This window comes from Corvus cornix, chromosome 12, assembly GCF_000738735.6.
Source record: "Corvus cornix cornix isolate S_Up_H32 chromosome 12, ASM73873v5, whole genome shotgun sequence".
NCBI classification, from domain to species: Eukaryota; Metazoa; Chordata; class Aves; order Passeriformes; family Corvidae; genus Corvus; species Corvus cornix.
In genome coordinates this window covers 379,526-404,424 of record NC_046342.1, presented here as the reverse complement: position 1 = coordinate 404,424, position 24,899 = coordinate 379,526, and the positions used below count along the sequence as shown (strand labels likewise).

Here is a 24,899-nt window from a genome sequence, read left to right as displayed (position 1 = left end):
AATACACAAGGATACAATGCCAAATGAAATGGGAGTCGGGCTCAAGCTGAGGAGCATGAAGGGCTTTCACATTACAAAGACTCAGATTGTGGAGCAGTTTCTTAAGGCAAATGATGGTTGGTTGAACAAGTGCTTGAGACATTTAAAACAAGACTGGACAAAACATGGGTAAAACTCCACAGAACATCTTCTAACTCATCCACAGTGAGAATTTCTTAATTTCTATCTCTGTGTTTGTGCTCAGCTACAGACAAGGAGGCACTTAGTCCTGCTGACTCATGAATTCAATGAGACATTTCCTGAGGTACAACATGAGGTTTCATTTGGAATAGCCAATTATTTGCTGACCCAGAGCTGCTGGCATCGAGGAGCAGCAGCTCAACGCAGTGAGGGGATAATCTTCCTTGTGCAATGAGCCCACTGTTTCACACAGGAGTAACTATGAAGACTAAGGCTGAGGCTGGTGAGTTACTTCAGAGGAAGGGCTCTACCTCTTGAGATGTCTCTGCGCCTGCCGAGACAGCCGAGCAGGGAGCTGGGAGCTGCTGGCCCAGTGGCTGGGAAAGATCAGGCTGGAGCTGCAGCAGAGCAGAGGACTGGAGAGGCAGGCCAGGGTCTATGGGGACAGGTGGGGCAGCCGTGGCAAGGCTGCCATGGACCTGGGGAACGCCTTCGCGAGCGACGCAGGGCGGCACCAGTTCTGGCTGCAGCTGCAGTGGCGGTGACATGACCATCGAGGGTTGCACCGGCAGCACAGGCACCTGGGCTCCAGCTTCCAGAGCAAACTGAGTGTGTCCAGGCATGGGCTGCAACACAATGAGAGCTGTTAGCACACACCTCTGCTCCAAGGGCTCAGGACATATGTGACAAGGTAGCAAAGTCACCGGCATTCACGAAGGAAGGACTCAAACTCTGCAGTGCGACTGGGCTTGGGTGCTCTCAGTAACTACTACAGAGATTAAACTTCCTCTGAAATAACCAAATAAAAACTAAGGATTCTTTCTGTACGATTATGACAACGTGCATTGCTCAGGGACTAGTTTATTAGTAGGGACAAAGGCAGATTTTCCTAAGAAATGAAAAATCACAGACTTCCAGAATGGTTTGTGTTGGAAGGAACCTCAAAGCTTGTCTCATTCCAGCCCCTGCCATGGGCAGGGACACCTTTCACTATCCCCAGGGTGCTCCAAGCCCTGTCCAACCTGGCCTGAAACACTTCCAGGGATGGGGCAGCTGCAGCTTCTCCGGGAAACCTGTGCCAAGGCCTCACTACCCTCACAGCCAAGAATTTCTTCCCCATATCCCATCTAACCCTGCCCTCTGGCAGTGGAAAGCCATTCATTCCCCCTTGTCCTGGCATTCCATCCCTTGTCCCAAGTCCCTCTCCATCTCTCCTGGAGCCCCTTTAGGCCCTGGAAGGGGTTTTGAGGTCTCCCTGGAGCCTTCCCTTCTCCAGGTGAGCATCCCCAGCTCTCCCAGCCTGGCTCCAGAACAGGGGGGCTCCAGCCCTCGGAGCAGCTCCACGGCCTCCTCTGGACTTGCTTCAAGATCTTAGGTGATGAATTCATTTTCCTGAATACTTTGCTCTGCTTTCAACAAGCCCACACTCTCCATGCAGAGAAAAACACACTCTACCCATAACCTAACTTAGGATATTTTAAGAAATCTGCCATGTATGTAGAACCAGGACCTGGTACAAATGACACCATTAACTCATTTTCACTGAACATACACCAGTGTCCTACTTCAGTTTAGTGCAGTTTACACACTGAAGTCATAGTTTAACCCTTGATGTGCCAAGCCCCAAGACCCCAATCCTGCCAACATTTCCATGTGGATGGAGGGAGTTTCATTTATCTCAGTGGATTTCTCCAGGGCATTAAAATAACTCGAGTGCGTAAGCGCTTGGTGGGAACCAGACCGAGGCGACAGGATGCCAGCTACCTTAGAGACTGGGTTGTTATTCTGCATAACAGTCCTTCTGAGCTGTACATTTAAAAACAGAACGTTCTCCTTTTAGGTACATCATGTATTTTTCCAGGGGGACTGAGCTTGTGGGAAGAGGAAGAAGGAAAGAAAGGAGCATATGGAAGAAAAAAGACTTTTAGTACTAGGTAAAAGTGTGCCCAATTTTTACTTTTTTTGAAGTATCACCACAGAGAGACTTAAGGCTATTGGAAAATACATTAAAAAAAAAGTAAGACTCAGATGAGAACTAGGCCACATGATTTCATTGCTGCATGCTCTCTGCAGGTTCTGGGTATGAGCTGAAACTATTATTCCAGGTTTTAATGTGGATAAACATAAAGACAGGATGTGCTTCACAACACCTCAGAGTTACATGGCTGCCCAAGGGGGGGTGGTTAGACTGACAATTGTGGTGTAATGCCACTGAAGGGTGGTTCTATTTTAAATCTTACTTAACTAAAATAATTCACAAAATATTTTGATGTCAAATCACAGAATCACAGAATTTTCTGACTTGAAAAGGATCCACAAGGATCATCAAGTCCAACTCCTCAGTGAATGGCCCATACAGACATACCCAGGCAAAACAAAACTCAGAGGTGCTAAACATCAACTGTGAAAACAGCACAGCATTATACACAGAAATACCTCTCCATTAGAAGTCTTCTGATCAGAACAATGTATTTTAAAATATTCCTCGGCACATCATAATAGCTATTTTCTATCCTAAATTCTTCCATATGCAACTTTTCCACACATATTTGATAGCGAATGACTGTGTCAGGATGGTTTGGGAATATCAGCTCTCCAGCTCTGGTATTTGCCATGCTCACTGCACCTAATTCCTTCTAAAGCCACAGTGAACACTGAATAACATTCCCAGGCTCCATGCTCCTGACATTCTCAATTACAGTAATTCTGTACCAAATATACAGCTAAAGAGAGAAATTTAAAAACTATGTACTGCTCTGACGATGCCATGACATGGCAGGTTGGGATGGGATGTCACAAATTTTAATCAGTGTGTTATGGTGAAGGAATCTGGCAGAATACAGACTTTCCAAATGCTGTTATTAACAGATCGAATGCCCTCTCCTGCTTTGGTCAGACTGTGTTTCACGTTGACATACCACAGATGTGGTGAGAGAAGTATTTACAGACTGTCGATTTAGAGTCCTGAGGCAGTTTCTGTGTAAATACTGCTAACACTTGAGCTCCGTTTATGCTCCATTTCTTTCAAGGGGGGGAAAGGGTCTGCAGGAGAATCCATCCCCACCCTGCAGGTCTGACAGTGCTCTTCCACTCCAGAGTCATTGCCAGACAGCCACGTCCCTGTTTTGAAGATGTTCTACATCAAAACAACTCCACTGCTCCCGCCAGCTCCCCCATATTCTGCTGTGTGTACCCAGCAGCCCCTGCATCCCACACAGACCAGGGCACAGGCACTGGCAAGGCTTGGCATGCCCTCCTGGGCCGGGAGAACCACAGCTCACACCTCCCCGGGTTTGAGACAGAGAAGGAAGAGGGAATTCAGAAAGTGCTCCTGCTCATTCGCTGTCCAAAGTCTGTCAGACTATGCCCTATACCCCGGATAACCCCTGTCCCTGGGGGAAGACATCACCCGCTACCCCACAGCTCACAGCTCCAGCCACCACCTCCAGAACTGAGGTCAAGAAGTCATCCAAACATCTCAAAACCAAGGATTAATGCTTGTGAGGAAGAGAGCCTCAGGAATGGCTGTGCCACGGAGCGCCCTGCGGAACGCGGCCCCGCGGATTTACCTGGTGAGCCGCCCCCGGAGCGGCCAGAGCCGGCTCGGGAGGGTGGATTATGCTCGGCTGCAGCGCCGGAGGAGGAGGCGGCGGCGGCTGCGGCTGGGACACGGCCTGAGAGCTCTGCGTGTGGTGGGGCGAGGGCGCGTCGCTCGGCAGCATCTGCTGGAAGGCGCTCTGGAACACGGGCTGCTGCGGCAGCGGCGGCACGGCGGCGTGCGGCGGCAGCGTGGGCACCCCCGGCGGGGCCACGGCCAGCAACGGGATGGTGGCCGCCGGCATGTTTGGCACTATGGGCTGGCAGGGCAGGACCAAGGAAGCCACGGTGGTGTGAGGCAGGTTGACGGCCTGCATGGGCAGGGCAGGGGAGTTGGGCGCCATGGGCAGTGTGGGGTTCATGGGCAGGCTGGGCAGGATCACGGCCGGAGCAAAGTACTGAGAGGGAGCAGGAATGGGGGGCACGTTTGCAGCAGGTATGTCAGAGAGGTTTGGAGGGAGGCTGTCAAGCCCTGCCAGAGGAGTAATTGCAGGAATGACAGGAAACTGAGGAATCTGAAAAAAATATAATATCGCATAAATGGCCCATGTTTTCACTGACGGTATAAAGCAGTTTCATTTGCCACAAAAGTCCCTATAAAAACCACCTGTGCCATGAGGATAATTATGTCTGTTTGTTAATCACTTCCATTCATTCCCTGAGGATCACAAACAGTAATAAAAACTGATTTATGCTTAAATCATTAGTAAAAGCAAAAAAAAAAAAAATTCATTTGTGGGGGACGTTTTTATACCTTAGAAGCTTAAAACTACTTATAACACCAGCCCGAAGCCTTCAAGCAACATCCTAATTAAAAGCTGCTTTCATTTTAACAGAAATTGAAAGGAATTGGGCCAGACCTAACGCAAAACTCTTTCATGCAAAATTAAGTGAGGCAATTTAAACCCTTGTTTTCAAACAAACTGCAACTCAGGCAGCACAGAAGAGCCCAGAAAAAGGGTTTTACAATCAAAACCTCCCAGTGATGAAGCAGACATTGGCATGACGGCAGCAGCTTGTTCCTGCCCTTTGGCACAAGCTGCTTCACATCACGGTGCCTGTCACTACCAAGCACAGTGACAGCACCATCCACCCTACCAGGCCAAGGGAAGAGTTTGTACCTGCTCCAGAGAACAGAACCAGAGCAGAACGACACAGACAGGGACAGCAGGTGTTGGGGGAAGTGGTGAAGTCAGGAGGTCAGAAATTAGAAAAAAAAAAATGGGCAACTGCTCATGCTCTCAAGCCTGGGAGGGAGAAGAGATTGTGCCAGAGGTGACAGTACAAAAGACCAAACCAAAACAACCCCCAAAAAATTATTGCCATTTTGGAACTGCCATTAACTGCATGGCACAGGGTTGGGCCATGGAGATTTCTGATTCACCAAACAAGTAAAGAAAATACACGGAATCAGGAAAAAGCAATAAAATTCTTATCGCCTAATTAAACTGGCATGCAGTCAAAATAGCCACACAAAACCTGCAAATCATGTTAATTATTAGCTGGAAAGTTCTCCTCAAACGGATGCGCTCACACGCCGGCTCCCAGCGCGTTACCTGGGAAGGGGCCACGGGCGGGAGCTGCGGCACGGTGGAGATCTGCAGGGGCTTCAGGGGGCTGCTGCTGGCCGCCACCGGCGAGCCCTGCGACGGGAACTGCGGCAGCAGGTGGGGCGCCGGCGGCATCGGGCACACGGGCTGGCTGCTGAGCACCTGCTGCAGCGACGCTGGCTGTGACATGGGCTGCTGCTGCGAGGGACAAGAAGGAAAAAAGGCTATTGCTGGTGTGCTACAAAGAGCCAGATGGCCGGCCACGCTTTCTGCTTCTCTCCAGCTCACTGCCAGGACAGGCCGGGCGCGTGCAGCACAGAACCACAGGCTCATTGAGGTTGGAAAACACCTCTAAGATCACTGAGTCCAACCACTAACCCAGCACTAAAACATGTCCCCATGTGCCACATCAAGACGTTTTTTGAACACTTCAAGGGTTGGTGACTCCCCCACTCCCCTGGGTAGCCTATTCCAATGCTTAACGACTCTTTCAAGTGAAGAAAATTTCCCCAGTATCCAACCTAAACCTTCCCTGGCACAGCTTGAGGTCATTTTCTCTCATCCTGTCCCTGTTCTCTGGGAGCAGAGCCCAATCCCCCTGGCTGTCCCCTCCTGTCAGGGAGTTGTGCAGAGCCATAAGGTCCCCCCTGAACCACCTCCTCTCCAGGCTGAGCCCCTTTCCCAGCTCCCTCAGCCACTCCTGGTGCCCCAGCCCCTTCCTCACCTCCATTCCCTGCCCTGGTCGCACTCCAGCCCATCAGGACATGCTAAAGCAGGGACAGCTCCCAGCAGAGACTGGCACTCTTAATTCAAACACTGCACAGGAGCCCATGCTTAAAACACATTTAAATGCAAGGTATATTACCTAAAATGACAAGTGCTGACTGTCTTGGAGAGGTTATTTGTAATTACTCAGATTCTTTAAATCCCAGAGATTGTTCCAGTGGGCCCTGTGAAATCCCCACCCACTAACTTCCCCATTGCAGTTAATACCCAGCTCATCCTGGCAAGCAGAAGCCACCACATAATGGAGCAGGCATGGAAAGTACAACACTTATTATCTGAGACACAATAATCCACAATAATTGCAGTAAAAGCTAGGTTCCAGTTATTTCTGATGTACTGTAGTGACAATGTGGTAGTCAAAAAAGTAGCTTTAATTTTCCCAGGGAAAGTATTGCTCCCCTGGCCTGCCAGGCTTTGGGCAGCAGAATAGAGAGAAAAAGTTGCATTAAAGCTGGAAATCATCAGCATTTGACGTGCTAGTGGTATCTTCAGTTCCTCTCATCAGTTCTGGAAGTACTTTAAAAACCCTTCTGGTTCAAAAGGATGACTCTGAGGCATAGGCTGGCTCAGGGTGACCTACTTGGGACCACAGGGCTGGTGGCTTCACCAGGCCCTGCAGCACACAGAATCTCTGCCACCTCATGTTTTGGGAAAGAGGTGGCATCTTCCCAGTTACAACCCCAAACCCAAGGGAACAGCAGTGCGGGGGCTGGCCTGGCTCTGCTGATGGGACAGAGCAAACCAGCTGAGGTGGAGGCACCTGAAGGCTGCCTGAGGGATGGGGGAGATCCCACCTGGGATGGGGGGACCCCACTCACTCCATGGAGGAACTCCTGCCAGACCAAGCCTGAGCTCTGGGGTGGAGCAGCCACATGCCCACAGCACTGGGCTGAGCTCATAAAGCTGCTGGTTCCCAGTGCCTGCTCCGCTCTCTGCCCCAGCTGGGTTAATCTGCAGCTCAGACAGCTGCCCACAGCTCACCAAGGAGACAGAGGGCACCGGCACGTGTGGCTCAGCCACCGGAAACGCCGCATCAGTGCGGCAGAACTGCTGGGGAATGGAGCAGCTTCCTAAAACCTCCCTCTCAAACCCAGCTTGTGTCTTAGAAAATGCTTGTGAATTGGATAAGGCACAGGGAGGGGAAAATATCCAGGTAGATTAGGTAACTCTGCCTCATTATAACCTTAGCAAGTATAAATGCACAGACATCCAAACTGGAAAAATAAATAAAAGTTAGGAGATACAACACTGACCCCACATGTGTGATCCACCAGTGTATATTGATACAAGATCAATGCAATTCATTCTGTAGGCAGATGAATTTCTCACCCTAATTTCCCCTTCTTCTGCTGTCCTTCCCAACCCTCCTTAGCATGGACATTCACTGGACACTGCTGTCTCTGAGGCACATAGGTACTCTGGGAAGTTCTGCAGAGAAACTTGATCATTTTTACCTATTTTTGTAAAAATAACACTGTAAAAAGCCAGTGCCTTATTAGGCTTTCTGGAGAGATTAGAAAGCAAAGACAGACCGGTCATTAAATCCTTTTGTTGTCAGGGATAGAACTACTCCAAGAGACAGAAATGCTGTGAGAAAAGGGCATGTGAAAGAAATTAAGTTGGGTATTTACCCTACTATAACAAACCAGAATTTATTCATGGTGGAAAATAAACAACAGATTTGGAACTGTCAGCATAAAGATCCAGAGGCCAACAATGAGACCTGTGCAAATGGTGAGGTCCTAAATCTGCCTGAGTGTAAAATTTTTGGCTGAGAGAACTATGAGAATATCCCCACCCATTAGAAGAAAACCTGTTACATGACAAAACCTCACATAAGGGTATGTTTTTCAAGGAGACCAAATGACATTTCCCCATTATTGATGCTTTGAGAAGACTGCAGCAAGTTAGAAAAAACCTAAAGGCAACCTGTGAGATACATGTTGATAGAAGGCTTGGAGAGATATGGTTCGTGCCAGTCACAAAGTATAGACACTCCCTGGCCCCTGCAGCAGTTTCTACTGAAAGAAGAGTTACCAAGTTTTTGGTAAATTCACCAAAATGAGCCACATGAATTGCCACATCCCACCAAACTGTGGCTGCATCCCTCACAAGAGCACCCCCCTCCACTGCTGGGGAGAGCCCCTTTGGAAATACCTTTGAGGAATGCAGGGTTTGGGGTGGGATTTGATAATTCAAAATGCTCAAGAGTTACTGTTTGGAGACAACTTGCAGAGAGCCAGACTGCTGTCGGAGATGGAGCTCCTGGCTGGGTGCCTGCACTGAACTGTGTTAACACTGTATTTGCACAACGCATCCAGCAGCACTGCCGAGGATTCAGAGACAACAGTTACCAGGCTAAGAGTCTCTTTCTAAATGTTTAGAAAGGAGGTCACAAATAATAAAACAAAATTAATAAAATACTTGATTTTACACATCAAGACAGCACACTGATACCAATGCAAAGCTTCAGGCTGATGCTGGGAAGCCTTGATGGAAGACAAACTCTACCAAGACATGCCAAAGTGTGTTCATGACTGTTCTCAAGGCTGTTACTCATCCCTTAAGCCAAACACTCATTTCCCCATCCCTAAGACTCTCAAAATGCAATGGAACAGTTTCAAACACCTCAAACTCACTACAGGTATCACAGAGTCACAGGATGGCTGAGTTACAAGGGACCTTAAAAGCTTATCCTGTTTCCACCCCTGCCATGGGCAGGGACACCTTCCACTGTCCCAGGCTGCTCCAAGCCCCGTCCAGCCTGGCCTTGGGCACTGCCCGGGATCCAGGGGCAGCCCCAGCTGCTCTGGGCACCCTGTGTGAGCCAGAGCAGACACGGGGAAGGGGTGGGACAGGACAAGGTGCTCTCACCTGCTGGCCAGCTAGCACTGGTGGTGGCGGCTGCCCCAGCGGGAGCGAGGGGACGGTGGTGGGGACGACGGGGAACGGCATGGCCGGCTCCTGGTAGTGCTGGGGCACCACGGCGGGCGGCGCCGGCACCGCGGGCAGGACAGGCTGCGGAGAGACAGCGGCGTTAGGGAGGGCAGCCACCAGTAACGTGGGCCTCCACAACAGTGATCAGAATGGAACAGTTTTCAACTATGGCCAGGAGATTAAACACAGAATCACAGAATACCAGAATGGTTTGGGTCGGAAGGGACCTTAAAGATCATCTCATTCCAGCCCCTGCCATGGACAACACCATCTTTCACTAATCCCAGGGTGCTCCCAGCCCCAATGTCCAGCCTGGCCTGGGACACTGCCAGGGATCCAGGGGCAGCCACAGCTGCTCTGGGAAACCTCTTCCAGGATCTCACTGCCCTCTCACAGGGAAGAATCTTTTCCCCATATCCCATCTATCCCTGCCCTCTGGCACTGGGAAGCCATTCCCTGTGTCCTGTCCCACCATCCCTTGTTCCCAGGCCCTCTCCAGCTCTCCTGGAGCCTCTTTAGGCACTGCAAGGGGTTCCAAGGTCTCCCTAGAGCCTTCTCTTCTCCAGGCTCACCAGCCCCAGCTCTCCCAGGCTATCTCCAGAGCACAAAGGCTCCAGCCCTTGGAGAATCTTTGTGGCTTCCTTTGGATCACTCCAGCAGGTCTGTGTCCTTCTAGTGCTCCACTGCAAAGCCATTAAAGCAGCTCAGTGCCAAGAGATTGATAAGGAACTGAGCAGGTCACCATCCACAGAGGTGAGCGAGGAATACATAAAGAGACCCCTGGAATCCATGTCCTCTGGGAACAAGAGTATAAATGATAATATGAAATACAACCCAGGATACAGAATTATTTGAAAAAGCTTTGGACTTACTGCAGAGGGCTGCTGGTAGTGGCTGAGCTGCGGGAGGCTGTGGGGCACGGCCTGGCCCTCGCTCAGGGGGGGGCTGTACACCCGCTGGATGGCCGGAGGCACCGTGTCCGGCAGCGACGAGTAGATGACACTTTGCTGGCTGCTCTGGGAGTCAGAATAAACAGTGGAACCCTGGCCGCTGTCAAACGTGCTGTCAGCTGCAAGAACAGTCATTTTTATTAAAAGCTCAACAACTCCAAATGTTCAAGTAATGACTTTAGAGCAAGGTCGCCATGGTTTATGTAATTAGCACTTTTACTACTCTCACCCTTTTGTTATATAAATAAATTATACAACACCAGTGTTATTCCCTACAAAAGGCACACACTGCTTCTCTTAAGCCAAAACCCATCCCTGTGGATTTCTGTGCACACTGATATTTTAGGCACATTAGTATTTCCTTTAAAGGGCATAAGGTTGACATTAAGAATTGCAGATGTTTATAGATTTTGTAGGATGAAAGGAGAGGAAACCCCAATTGTCATGTTCAGAGCAGATCACAGGGTCTTTTAGAGTTCAAGCTTCCAGGGATGCACTGACTTTAACACTGCTTTTATTAGCAGCAATGAAAATTACAGAATTCTTTATGCTGTATGATTTTAGTCCAGCAAGCGATGCCCCGCTTGAGTGTAGTGCAACTGAAGGTCAGACACAAACCCATGTGCAGGTTCCAGTGAGTTTGGCACACTCAGAGCTCTGTGGGAGTTTCTTGTGGAGCATTTGCCCAGTTAACCTGTAGAACTGCACAGCTACAGGCACTGGGCAAGCACTGGGTCCTTTATCAACTGGAAATATTGGCATTACTGATTTTAAAATGTCTTTTCATGACTTTTAAAGTGGTAAAGTACAAGTGCCCAGCTCTGTTTGAGCCTAAGTTACTGCTTTCTCCACTTGAGAAAGGAGGTGAGACAACCAGACTGCAACTGGACGTATCCCAAGTACAAACAGCCTCTAATAGGGATTTAAAATTCAAAAATGAAAGAAAACATCAACACAGTTTAAAAAACCATCTAAAGTTACAGCTAAGCTTAAATACTATTTCTTTTTCCAACACTTTCCATTGTCTCTTTTTTCCATATTCTAAATAAAGTTTTACTTATTTGGCTTTCAAATAAATTATTTTTTAATAGCACCAGAGATGACATTTCTCTTCAGTACTCCCAAACTATTCTCCCAACAGTTTTTTTTTTTTTTCCAAAATTAAACTCCCCTCTCTTATTTATTCAGTTCATTTCTGAACAGCCAACACAGCCCTATTCTCATTATGGGATTTCTGCTGCATACAAAATTCCATTTTATTACAAACAATTATTCAGGACCTCAAAGGAAAGAAAAAAGAGAGTCTAATGGTAGAGTGCTAAAGTAAAAGCTGTGAGTCAGTCTCAGGTTTTTATAGAATGTACATTGCACACATTAAGTTATTAATTTCCACTTTTACATTCCACCTCAAATTATATGAACGGGTACCACCCTAATTTACAGAGGTCCTATGCTAAGAAAATGTTCAAATAATCTGATGGCAAATTGTCAAATAATACCAAGTACTGGTTAAAAGTTGAGGAGGAGTAGGAAATAAATTGTGGGGCTTATATTTGTATAAAATTTTGCCAACTCATGTCCAGCAGAGCCATGCAGAGCCACAAGTCACTTCACTGCAGCACTAGAAACAGAGAGTCATAATTGCAGTGTTCCTCAAAGGAATTAGCATGAAATAAGTATATGATCCATAAAAATGAAATGAGCTCATTTTAGCTTCAGATAAAAAGCTTTGTGAATATGGCAATATTGTGAGTGTTATGCAAATGTGGCTATTTCTCATATAATGTAAAGGGACTTTTCCTGTACAGGCACACATGGATATTTCAGTACTCAAAGCAGACCTCAGTGTAGCCCTTTATACAATACCTGAATTGAAGCAGCAGCTGTGTCTTGCTAAAGGTAATGAATCTTTAACTTAAATGTGCTTCCATACAAGCCCAGAATAGTAAAAGAGAAACTCTATGATAATTGTTCAGTAGCAAAATATGCACATCAGATTTTATCAAAAAAGCTGTCTTGGAAAAAACAAAAGAACTCCCACAAAATTTCAAGTCTTCCAAGCTGGAAGGGCATTAAAGCTCATCCCATTCCACCCCCTGCCATGGGCAGGAACACCTTCCACTAGCCCAGCTGGCTCCAACCTGGCCCTGAACATTTCCACAGATGTAGCTAAAGTGTCTGGCAATGTTTCCTTCAAGATGTTTAAAAATACACACAGATCCAAATTTCAGTACCAGGGCTTGAGTCAGTAACAAAGGTGGATTTTAGGGGCCAGAACCAGGGCAGACTGAAGGGCTGGTAGATCAGTGACCCCCTACTCTGACCTGCCAGAGGGAAGATCAAACTGCCCATTACCAAAAGCCTCTGGCTTCAGGGCACGAGCTTGGGACAAAAGAGAGCCTGGGGGAACAAGGGTTAAGCCCCTGACCATGACCTGAGGAGCCCCCAGGGATTACAATGCCAGTCCAGAGGTCCGGCTGGTGTTCCCAAGATGCCTGACCAAAACACAGCTGGTATTTCCCACAAAGCAGGGAAACCTTAAATTATATCATGTCACATCCAGAGATGGATTTTTTTTTTGTCATCTCTGCAGACCTTTGCACAGCGTCACAAAAAACTGCATGTGAGCCATCAAGAGTCACTCCAAAACACAAGTGCCTGCAGTGCCTTGGTTCAGTAAGGTCTGGTTTCCAATGAGCATTTCCACATGGCCAACATAATTTGAAAGAGCCACCAGTCACTTTGACCAGTTTGAATCACAGACTCATAAAATATTCCAAGTTGGAAGAGACCCACAAGGATCATCAATCAGTTTGGTGCCAATTCAATTTCTGCAGGCTCTGAAATCATGCTTTGCACAACCTTAAAAGTGTTGATCCCACCACCTGGCATAGAAAACATGCATTTTTTGTGTCGAGCAGCAGGTCTTGCTTTTCCATTTACAAATATGTTATGGTTTTGGCATTTATTGCTACCAAGGCAGAGTTATATAGAGATATCTATATAACATTGTTTTCTTGGACCTTCACTGCTTTCATAATTGTCATGCATCTGGTCCTGGATGCTTGTGGGTTTTGAGCTACTGTGCAAAATCACACAGAGTTCATCTGAGCTCCGATCATTGTGGGTTCCCCCCTTGGACATTCATCCCCGTGTGCCCCCAGAGCCAACACGGGACTTACACGCGACGGAGGTGACGCTGGTGGGCAGGTTCTGCTGGAAGGGGTGCTGGTCCGCCTCCGGCTCCTCAGGCTCCGACAGGATGTGGTGCCCCGTGTGGGAAAGGTAGGTGACCTGGACCTGCTGTGCCTGCGGTGCCTTCAGCTTCTCCAGGCACTCCGAGTCCCGCCGCTCCTCCGACTGCATCCTCGGCCAGATCCGCTCCCTCCTCCAGAGGATCAGCGCTACTCTGTCGCGTATGGACTTGGCCACGATCTTGAGATCGTTCTCGTGGAAAAACCCCGAGTCAATCTAGAGAGGAGGCACACACTCAGCACGGTCCTGTGCACGTGGCTGGGCACCACACGAGCACACACGCAATACTCAAACCTCTTCCTAATAAGAAAACATCATTTTGAAACAACATGAATTTATATAGGTTTATTTCTCACAAGAACAGGAACTCAAGAGCTTGATGGGGTGGGGCTCTTTTTCAGTAAAACTTCTATTCCTATTGCATTAAAAAACCCCAGGATGTAATTTCTAAGACCTGAATATGTACTGGCTCTAACCGTTCCCCACTAAACATCCATTGAGGAGAGCAAGTTTAATCACAGATGGGTTCCCCTCTTTTTTTTTTCTTTTCAATACTAAAAGAATAGACAAAACAGGAAAAAGAATCCCTGAACAATGCACCTGGAGTGAATCAAAGTGCCTCTAAATATGAATTTTTTGCCTTAACCTTTCCAGCCCACAGCATTTTCTAAATTTCTCTGCTTGATAGTACAGCAAGTCATGAAGGACAAGATGTTAACAGAATTATGTCTCAAATAAACTTCTCTTAAATAGTGAAGTTAGTCAGTATTGATTGACTTCAACAAAGAAAAAGCAGACTGTTCCCACTTGATGGAAAAGGGGACAAGGCTTCTCAGAACTCAACTGCTCAACAGATAAAATGGAAATTTGTCTTCATACTATTTGTTTGCATAATCTCCTGCAGTGCAGGGTATGAATTTTCGTTTAATAATGACCTACCAGAGCTTTGTCTGCTCTCCCTGCATTCTTAACATGCATATTCGACAGATTGAAAGCATTTACAACCATGGGGGAAATCTAGAAGCTTTCCTGCTTTGCTCTTGCCCAAACATAAGGCAGTTTCACATCTTAGATTTTCACTGCTAAAATTAATGGGTGCAAAGCAGCTTAAAACACAGCTTCATTTCAATGAAGCCATGCCCCTTTGCAGTACCCACTAGCTGGGAGAGCTAACTTCACTTTCCAAACCCACTAGAAGGTTTTGAGTTCCCTTTGCCCACATCCTTCAGGCAGGTGGGATTGCCTGACTACCAAAAACCCACCGGTAATGATAAATAATTCCCTGGACTCAGAAGGTCTCCTGCACTCTTCTCTTCCACAGCACATAAGGCAACAAATTGATGAAAGCACATGGCTTTGGTGTTCCACAATTCACAAGGACTAGAAAAAGACATTTAGGAATAAATGTTCCCCTTTTCTGCCCCTGCAACAGCCTCAGGTTTGAAAGCATTCCATAGGCAGTCACTTAGGTAAGTATTAATGTAGAGTTCAGATTTTAAAATTATTTGGGAATTATCTGGGAAAGGGTACAGTGTCACTGTAGTCTGGGCATGATCCTTTTAAATACACTTTTCACAAGAATTATTTCCTTTTCAAAACAGAACATCGCAACTATGGACCAAGCAACCTAAGAACTTCAAAATTCCAAATATTGCCATCAATATTTAAATGCAAAATATAACAGCAAGTAATGGTACCAGAGCAATTTATAAACTAAATGAGGTCTGTAATGATATATTGCTGGAAAAACACTGGACCTACTGCAAACTAACAACAAGAAGACAAAGGAGCCCAGATTCCTCCCACTAAACTTGTAGATGGTGATGAGTTCCAGCAGAGCAAGGCAGCATTACCAAAATGAGTGCCTCCTGAGCAGAACAAGAGTGGTAATGACATCATTAAACGGGATCCCTGGGGATTTAGAGTCTAATAGGAACATTTCTGCAAGCACAGGAACGTTCAGACCCCTGGCTCAGTGCTCACTGTCCCTGTGCCTCTGTGACACCCGAACACCAAAACAACTGCAGCAAAGACACCATTAAAATATGAGCTCAAGGACAACATGGTGAAACTGGAACACAGATTCTCTAACAAAGGCCCAGAATTGTAAAGATACAGAAATACAGCACGTGAAACTTACCTGTTAAAACATCCAAAGCTTACTCCTAACTCAGTGAACCCAATTTCCTATCAAAGTTTGGGGGTAGAGGGGCTGACCACAGACCTTTCTCATCTACGCTCCTTCTAAGGAACACCAACAGAAAAGATGGGAAAAAGTGTTTGGGAGAATTCAATGCAGAATATTTTGTGACTGAACTTCTGAACTCTTCTAATGTATTTCTAGCTGCTGTCTGGAACTAAACAGATTCCAAACAAATTCAAATATATTCAACAGCCTATAGAAACCAGCAGAGGAGCTTGCAAAATATAAAAGAAGTCCAGACCTCTACAGTCCCTAAGCTATTTAAATTGTGATTTCAGGCATCTCTTTTCAAACAACATGTTTCAGTTAGTTCTTCCCCATTTGCCCCTTTCTTGCAGTAGTCATTCCAAAGTCAATGCAAAGTGCCTAAACTGGACACCTGGAATGGTTCAAGCAGAAGTTACTTTACCCAACTCGTTCCTGTTGTCCCTTGAGATTTATGCACTACTTTCTATATAGACACATTTTTGTCAGAAGTGTATTTTACCATTTCTTGTGCAACATCATCAGGAGTTTCCTTCTCCAGATCAAAAGTAAACTCAATGGCTCCATTATCTTTGGGTTTTCCTTTCAGTTTCTTAGGATCTTCTACCCAGAGTCTTAAGGCAATAGAGGATTTCCTACCATGGTCTTCTTCTGCAAGTTCCACTCTTACCCCAGTATCTTCAGCAAAAAAGGCATGGCTTAGTAAATCTTTAATTTCATATCTGCAAAGGATATAAAGAAGATTCAAATACTGCAAGTCAACAATCTCAGAAAGGTTTGTAACAAGAAACTGCTGTTAAAGGTGGAAACATTTACAGTATGTTTGGTGTTCACCCATAATGAATTAGTGTTCTTTTTGAAAAGACATGGGATTTCCCATGTTATTGAAAAGGAAATTGAAAAAGTGTCATTTCCCATTTCCCAAAGCTTTAGCAATATTCATGCACCACAAGCACAAACCTTTCTTCTTTGTTTTTGCAGATGCACTCCCCAATTATCTCCTTAATTTCAGGATCAGTAACTTTCTCAAAGCTTGCTGGCTTTATACCCTAAAAGCACAGAGAAAAACAATTTAATGTGAAAAAGAATTACATTATACCTCTAAATTAAGCATATTTTCTCTGCATTTTAACGGTAATTCAACCTGGGAAGTAACTAATACTTTTAAGTTGTTAGTCTTAATGCAAAACTGAGTTGAGGATTTAGGGCTACTATATTTCTAAATACCATTGCACTTCAAAATTAGTACATTACCTTGCACGAGCTAAGCCATACACAGGGCAGGTATCCCTTTTTCTTTACCACCCTTCGCAAATTTTACCTTTATATCCTCTGGACTCTGAAGTGAATATTCAAGAAATAGCTAATTTTAAATTTCAAAAATAACCATTTTCTGAAATTATTCCTTTCATGTTTTTGCCTTAACCCTCAAAGCACTAAATGAATAAAGACAAATAATCACAGTTTTCTTCAGATAGCTAGTACTGAAAATGAGTCAAAAACCAAGCAGGGAAGCAGGAGAATATGCTCAACAGCTCTGCATCGCTCCTGAATTTCCCAGGATATTGTTAGAAACCCCTTGGGAATATGTGGTAGAGCAGGTGTAACCTATAAATCTAGTTAAATTTCTGTCAAATGCTAGCATTTTTGCTGGGAACAGATTTGGAACAGCAACCTATGAGCACAGCCTTTCAAGGAGAACACCCAGCTACCCACTGCAGAAGAAAACCCAGAGAAGCAGACTCAGTGTCCCCACATTGGGAGCTCAGCTCCACGCAGGCACAGCAGGGAGAGTCTGCTTTTCTTTAAGGTTAGGTGGGATTGTGTTAAGAAGATGGAGAGGATTTAAAAGGGACACAGACACATGCACACTCCTAGGACAGTCACAGGTCAGCTCTCCCTACTTTCTAGTGTTTCAGGACCAAGATCTTAACTCAGCATGATCCCCCTCAGGGTACACAAATAACATATAATATTAAAACAACAGGTATCTTACCACCATAAGGAGAGACTGCAGGAGAAGAGGTATGCTAGCCTCAGGCTAAAGAGCTGTTCTTATATGATGTCATCACCCTGTACAAACCATCCAAATATACCAAAAAAATATTGATGGGGAACACCTGCACAGCTACAGATGTGGGGCTGAGTGTTTGCAAAGCCCAGGGTGATAATTTCCTTTGATTCCAGGCTGTGGACAAGGAGGAAGGGATGTTCCAACAGGAACAGCCGCCACTTCCAGCGAGGCCACCTCAGTAACCTCTTGTCAAAGGATGCTCATCCTCACCAGCCCCCAGCGCCTCGCACCTCCTTCCACCCAGAGCAGCAGGAGGTTTCCTGTGAATGCCTTCCATGTATGTATTCAGCTACACATGACAAGTGGCAGCACAAGAAGGTCTTCTGTTTATTTGTGATGTCCAGCTTAAATCACAGAATTAATTGATTCCCTTTCAAAAACACGTTATTACCTCTGCCAACTAAACCAAGATGTACATAGATGAAAATGTGACAAAATTAATTTGAGAAGAGATGATGCAGTCAGACCCTATCACTTAAGGACCCAAGTACTTCCAATGAAGTCAATAAGCAGAACAAAAAGGAAACACAATTTCCTTTATCTAAAAAAACAGAATGTGATTAAGCACATAACTGAATGGGAATTGGACATTTAGCTCCATTCAAATCCTTTTAAAGTTTCACCCTGGAATAACAGTAAATAATGGCTCATGCAGTCACAGATAAGGAGCCCTGCAGAATGGACTTTTGGTTCACCCAGTGGATTAAAAAAAGAAAACAAGTATTTTCAGGGAGCGTCTGCAAGTAATACACTGAATTAAGTCTTCAGTAAATTTTATGGATGAATTTCAGTGACGGCTGGAGCCTCTTCAAGAATTTCTGAATATTCCAGCATCAGATTATACTTTATCCTTTTATGCACATCCTGTTGCTATACAAGCCTCAGATTCTACTTCAAACATTATTAATTAGTAATTTTAGGTCAACAACCCCCTATTTGTCTTAAAATTCTAGAGTGAAATATGTAAACCATAAATTTTGAAAAAATAGTAATAAAAATACAGAATAGTCACACGAATACTCAGCTCCCCAGTTGTGCTTCAGCAGAAAGCTGCAGAGAGCCAAAGAAACCCATTTTTGTGAGAACAAACCAAAATAATCTGTACACGTGGCTGGCTGGCTGTGACCCACTAAAAAAAATTATTTGCTTAAGCAACCCTAAATCTTACTGATGAGATGAGGGTTCAAGTTTTGTGTATTAGAAAAATGTTTCAAAAGGCACTGGAGTGCCCAGGCTGGCTCCAGTGTGCCAAGGAGAGCTCTTAGGAGAGCTCTGATACCTGAACCAGAAATGAAAGAAAACAAAGCACCACTAAAATGTATTTTCAGCAGGACTCCTCTGTACCCCAATTCACCTTTAAGCTACAGGAGCCTAGTGTGCTCTCCAGTGAGGAGGAGTTGCATGAAAACTTTATCAATTCAAAACAGAAAGGACAAATCTGTACATTTCAGTACACTGTTGTTTGCTGTGAGAAAACTGATTTCCGTATCAGTGTGATACTCACTACGAAGAAAGGGTAATAAGACCTAATAAAGGCTTTAGCCTGAAGAGAGGCAGGTTTAGATTATGCATAAGGAAGAAATTCCTCCCTGTGAGGGTGGGCAGGCCCTGGCACAGGGTGCCCAGAGCAGCTGGGGCTGCCCCTGGATCCCTGGTAGTGTCCCAGGCCAGGCTGGACATTGGGGTTTGGAGCAGCCTGGGACAGTGGGAGGTGTCCCTGACCACGACATGGGGGTGGAATGGGATGGGCTTTAAGGCCCCTTCCAACCCAAACCATTCTATGATTCTATGAAAGACCACCAGCTGCTATAGATTAATGTTTACTGAAAAATATCCCACAAACATGTGTCAGTACCCATTTAATGGGGGGAAAATGCACACACACACAAAATCCAAAAAACCGAAAAAACAGTAGAGACAACTTAGACCATACCATGCAGAGCTTCCAACTACCTAGAGGAATATATTGCTCACATCTCTATGCACTCAAGGAATCCTGCCAACTGCTTTTTACAATTTTTGTAAGCATTCCATAGGTATCTTTACACAAAATGAACTTATGAAAGACACAAATAGCACGAGGCATATCAGAGTTTCATCCAATTTAATTTTTTTTTTGAGAATTCAGAAATAATCTTCAGGTACATGGTTCAACCTTAACTCTGAGATGACTGGGATGGAGCAGGGAGGGACATGTTGGGCATCTAGAAATCAGGTTTGCCTGAAAACAGTCCATTTAGCAGAACCTCGATGACTGATTCCCAATATTGACTTTACAAATTAAAAAAGTAACTCTTCCACCAACACTTTATTTTCACCATCTTTTGATGGAACACCGACTCCTCTCCAAAGATCCATTGTGTTAGTCTGCTGAACAGCTAAGCTACGAATAGAGACTAAAACAAACAAGGACAAAACACGGAGAGTGAAGTACTGAACAGAGCTGCTTTGCCGAAGTGTTCTCTCCCTGTCCCTATGCTATAGGGCCCTTTTGTTTCTTACTCTTCATTAAACTCTCCAAGGCCATCTCACTGGGATGCTGCAAACCCTCCCTGCAGCACTGTGCCCCTGACAATGAAGGGGGCTTCTATTTGCCATCTCATTTACTTCAACAAAAGCCATCTGTCTTCCCTGAGCATTCCCAAGGAAACATGGCACCAAAACTCAAAGTGTATTAGCTAAGAAATTACCCATGATGGCTCGAAAGCTGTACAGCCTGCTATAAATTAAAATAAACTCAACACCACCACACGTGAAAGGCAGGGCTCGCTGGGTGGCATAAGGGGCATAAGGATAACACAAGGTCCTTAAATGTTAAAATATAGATACACATATATAAACCACAAGCAAAATGAGAGATCAAATAATTTCCCATTTGAGAATTCCTGTCCCCAACAGGATGATTTATTCTGACTCCCTCACCAGCACTTATTCCCATCCCCTTCCTTCTGAAGCAACTAGATTTGTGATCCATTGCCCTCCAGTACAAGGCAGCTGAGTCTACAGCCAGACACATAGAGACACGAAAGTTGTAGCCTTCATGCTGAGGGAAAAAATGTGCTGCTTGTTTTGCAGGGTCTAAAAACAGCCACTTGCCAGTTTCCATCAGCAGAGCACACTTTGGAAGAGCAGCACGTGATGCTTTGAAGGGACACAGCAAATGCCACACAAGTCAACGGCACGTCTGACCCACGTCAGTCAGTTTTCTAGAGGCTTTCCTGGCCCCTAGAAGGTGCCCTTCCACCCCAGGACAGCCTGCTCTGGGCTACCACCCCACCTCCCACTTGAAGGTAAATCTGTAGGCTCATGTCATTCCTAAAAAAGGAAAAAACCTTCTACCAAAAAAGCTGGAGCCATGTTTCCAGCTGAAACCACCCTGGCACACACACTCTGAAGTCACTGAAATAAAGGTAAAGCTCTCAGTTTTACCAGGATTTTGTTCCATGACATCACTGTGTGCAATTATAAACTCATCTCTGTTTCACTCCAGAATGGTGCTCCATCTTAATGCGAAGCTAAGAGGATTACCTGCAGATCTAAGATGATCTCCAAAAGCCACAAGAAGTCCATGCAATGACATTCACAGCATTGTTTGCCTGCTGTCATTGTGCCACAGCCACAGCATTTATTTAGTGTGTGCAATATGGCATACAGCCTGCAAATGCTGAGAAAACCTTCAATAGTGGATGAAAACAAACAATATGAAAGCTTTAAATGAAAACCAGAACACTGTAACAAGGTGGGTTGTTCTGAAGCACAGGTTTCTACCACTAAATCCAAGGAGATGGCCAGGAACTCCCTGGAGATGCAGCTGCTCTGCTGCGCATTCTGCAGCGCATCCCTAAGAAAACACTGGGCTGGAGCCGCCTGGGAAGGTCACGGATTTCAATGTTTCATCACTATTGTCTACATGAAAATCACTTGGCAGAATGATTAAACACAAAAAAAATCTGAGTAAGAAAAACCATCAAGTTATGCATGAAAAATGAGATTATGGCATCAGAACGAAGGGCACTGCAAATATGCTGACCAGGAAATCACTTCAAAGTGAACTGTGGTAAATGTGGCTTGGCCCCACTGCTTGGGAAAGATGTATTTTCTATTTACAGTACATATCCATTTTTTTATTGTTTACACTCCATCATTCAGGCTGAAAGGGCAGAGAGAGGTGACAAGTTGGAACAAGTACATCTTGTCTGGCAGAAAAATGAGCCCCTCTGCACATTTCCAAACATGACCACCACCTTATCCTGGACAACTGCAAACACAGGCACACGTGGAAAAACAGGAATTCAAAAATTAAAGCAGCAATTAATCCATGAGAATATGGTCAGGCAGAATAAAAGGTTACTGAAATGGATAAAGTTTAATAATCTTACACTACAGACATGCAGAATGTGACATATGCTGAAATAATAATGTCTCAGAAAGGTAGTGTTTATATTTTCTACACTGATAAGGACCATCAGTGTGCGTGACTTGGACAGCCAGGACTTGACGTGTATCTTATGCCCTAGTAGCAGGCACGGGCTTGGTAGAGTGTTAGGACACAGAGTAGAAACTACTGGAAAAGGTATTTTAGTGGCAAAACCCAAATCATGCCCTGCCTGTGCTGGGCAGCAGAGGGAATGCCAGCTCAGTGAGACCCAACAGAAGGTAGGTAGTCTAAAGATTTTGTTGGTTGTTGCTCCTTGATGCAAACTCTAGCCAGCAATTCCAACCCTGCAGATGCTATCAACACCTCCGGTGGTTGCCACTGCAATGCTGAGCCCAAGGCATGAAAAGAAAGGTATTTTATTTTATCCTTTTTAAATAAAGGCATCAGGCAGCTAGACACAGCAAACATATTTTTACAATGTGCTGACCCTCAATTTAAAACACTAGAAACAGTATTTATATTTCTGGTGCAAAAAAGCCCCAGCTTCATAAAAAAGTACATAAATGTCTCACTGAGGAGCTGCAGCATTCAGGGGCTCTGCAACCTCCACCCAAGAAGGTCAGAGCCACCTTCTGCTCTAGCGAGAGCCCCAAACCTAATCTAATACTGGAAGAAAACAGTAATTCAGCCTCTTGGGTTTAGTCTACAATCCATTTCTGACTGTATTTCAGTCTCTAAGCCCCAAGGCTCGCACAAGCTGCTGCATCACCAACCCTAACTCTTCATCCAAGTGATTTTAGAGTTACTTTGTCTGTGTGCAGTCACTGCCCAGCTTAGGGCAGAGCCCACTGCATCGTGCTGGCTCAGGACCCCACACCCCGAACTTCCACACCTCCTCCTCAGCTGCTGCGTCCCTCAGACCCCGCAGGCGACTCACGCAGGTCGGAGCAGGGTCCCTTCTGTCGGCAGCTCTCCTGCAGAAGCAGCTCCTCTAGGGAAGCTGTTGAGCCCACCAGAAGGTTCCTCCTGGGACAGAGGATCTCCCCAGGACATGAGGCTCCTCCTGCACCCTCACCCCAGAGGTCCACCCCCTGCTCCTCCTTCCTGCCTGACAGTAGTACAGCTCATGGCATTTGACTGGGCTTTCTCCATTCCACAGGGAGCTGGTTAACCCTTTCCTTGGAAAAACCGCAATGCCAATTTTGCCACCTAAGGAATCCTGGTGCCTTTGCTCCCACTGCTACTACCCCAAATTCAGACAAAAACTGCACACCCTCCGTGCTGGTACCTGATGTTTTTGTCTCCAGCTTTCCCCGCCAGAAAGTTCTGCTTCAAAAATAAATACCCCTTGCAACGACCTTTCAACAGCTTCTCTGCCAGTGCTTGTTCTATGTGATAAACATCATCTCCCACTCTCCGAAGCTGCCAGTATAAAGCCAGTTTTACAAATACAAATTATAATAATTTACCATCTAATCCTGAGCCATGTAAAGGTTACTGCCATAGAAAACAAGTTGGCTCAGGCTGCCATCAGTGTTTAAAAAAATAGCTACTTAAGTCTGCAAATTGAAATATAACATCTAATTGGAATCCCCTGATTAATCATTATTCTTTGCCATCTTGGATATTGCTTTGATAAATGAAGCTTAGGAGCCTTTCAAAGTCCTAACTACCAATATTCCAGATGGCTAAGAGGTGTACACAGAGCTTCTCTGGGTACATGGAGCAATGAAGAGCTCGATGTTCTCCGTGGCTCCAGGTGCACACACACATTCCCAGTAACACCAGCCAACCATGCCGGCCACTCCCACAGTGATATTGGGTACCTCACTGGTCTCACACACACACTGGTCTCACACACACGAGATGAGGCCACAGAGCCTAAAATCAGAAGAGCCTCTTGTAGCCACTCTGAAGTTGTAGAGTCCAAGGAAGTATCCCCTAAGCTGCCCACACTGGTAGCATTCAGGCCATATCTGAAGGACTACATACCAAAACAGAGCCAACATCCCTTGTGCCAAAGGTAATAAACACTGTGATAAAGAACCACAGAGTAACAACATGGAATAACCACGTGGCTCTAGGATCACAGAATCACAGAACAGTTTGGGTTGGAAGGCACCTTAAAGATCATCTGATTGCAACCTCCCTGTAATGGACATGGACACCTTCCACTAGACCAGGTTGCTCCAAGCCCTGTCCAACCTAGCCTTGAATAACAAGGATAAAGGCAAGGAACTCCCCTGAGCCATCAAACCCATTCCATGTCTCTGAGAAGCTGCAGCATGGTTTTCAGCAAGCCCATGGTACAGAGCATGGTCAGCAGCCAGCAGATCCATGGCTGCACACACTCACCTCCCTGCAATGCCAAGGAAGCTGCTCCAGACACAGGATGAAGATAACTGCACTGCTGAGCAGTTTCTGAGGCCTTTGTGGGCTTTAAAATTATTTCTGAGTGGCTCTGGGTTGAAAGCAATGCTCTAAGAAGAGTTAAACTATCAAGCAGCAGCCCACTGGGCTGTATTTGTGGCTGATGGAGATAAAATCAGTGACAAAGATTACTGAAAATATTTCATGTAGCTGCATCCAGTCAAATACACCCCAAGTGCAGAATTTTAAATTTATGCATAAGCCTGAAACAGGTTTGTGTAACCCAGAGCTCAGACACCTCAACTTCTGCAACGCAGTATACACTCAGCAGTACTGACACCTCATCAAAATATGCTTTTAAACCTCCAAATGACAAGATCCAATACCAGTTAAGGACGTGTACTCACACAGGTTACTTTCCGGTAGATTTGAGCAGCATTCTGGCATTCTGAGTAAGGGTATTCTGAGGTAGCCATTTCCAGCATGCACATTCCAAACGCGTAGACATCCACAGACTCATCGTAGTGTTCCTCATACATTTCTGGGGCCATGAATTCTGGTGTACCTACAGGGATGCACAAAGATAATGTTGATTTTTTACAGGAATCTAAACCACAAGCTTTTTCACCTGTAG

General features: G+C 45.6%; 1 protein-coding gene across 13 annotated transcripts in view; it reads right to left on the bottom strand.

Annotated features, from left to right (window-relative positions):
- The window catches only part of WNK2 (WNK lysine deficient protein kinase 2), a 102,952-nt gene that overhangs the window by 34,372 nt on the left and 43,681 nt on the right, over positions 1-24,899 (bottom strand). For 9 of the 13 annotated variants that reach the window (XM_039558764.1, XM_039558754.1, XM_039558759.1 and 6 more), the window contains exons 4-12: positions 24,673-24,830; positions 16,404-16,492; positions 15,946-16,165; positions 13,183-13,471; positions 9,923-10,119; positions 8,988-9,131; positions 5,334-5,525; positions 3,750-4,292; positions 492-806 (exon numbers count right to left, since the gene is read on the bottom strand). In XM_039558764.1, the coding sequence (XP_039414698.1) occupies positions 492-806; positions 3,750-4,292; positions 5,334-5,525; positions 8,988-9,131; positions 9,923-10,119; positions 13,183-13,471; positions 15,946-16,165; positions 16,404-16,492; positions 24,673-24,830 (2,147 nt within the window). The remainder of the gene's footprint in view (positions 1-491; positions 807-3,749; positions 4,293-5,333; positions 5,526-8,987; positions 9,132-9,922; positions 10,120-13,182; positions 13,472-15,945; positions 16,166-16,403; positions 16,493-24,672; positions 24,831-24,899) is intronic. The other 4 variants (XM_039558755.1, XM_039558763.1, XM_039558760.1 and 1 more) reach the window with 4 other exon arrangements.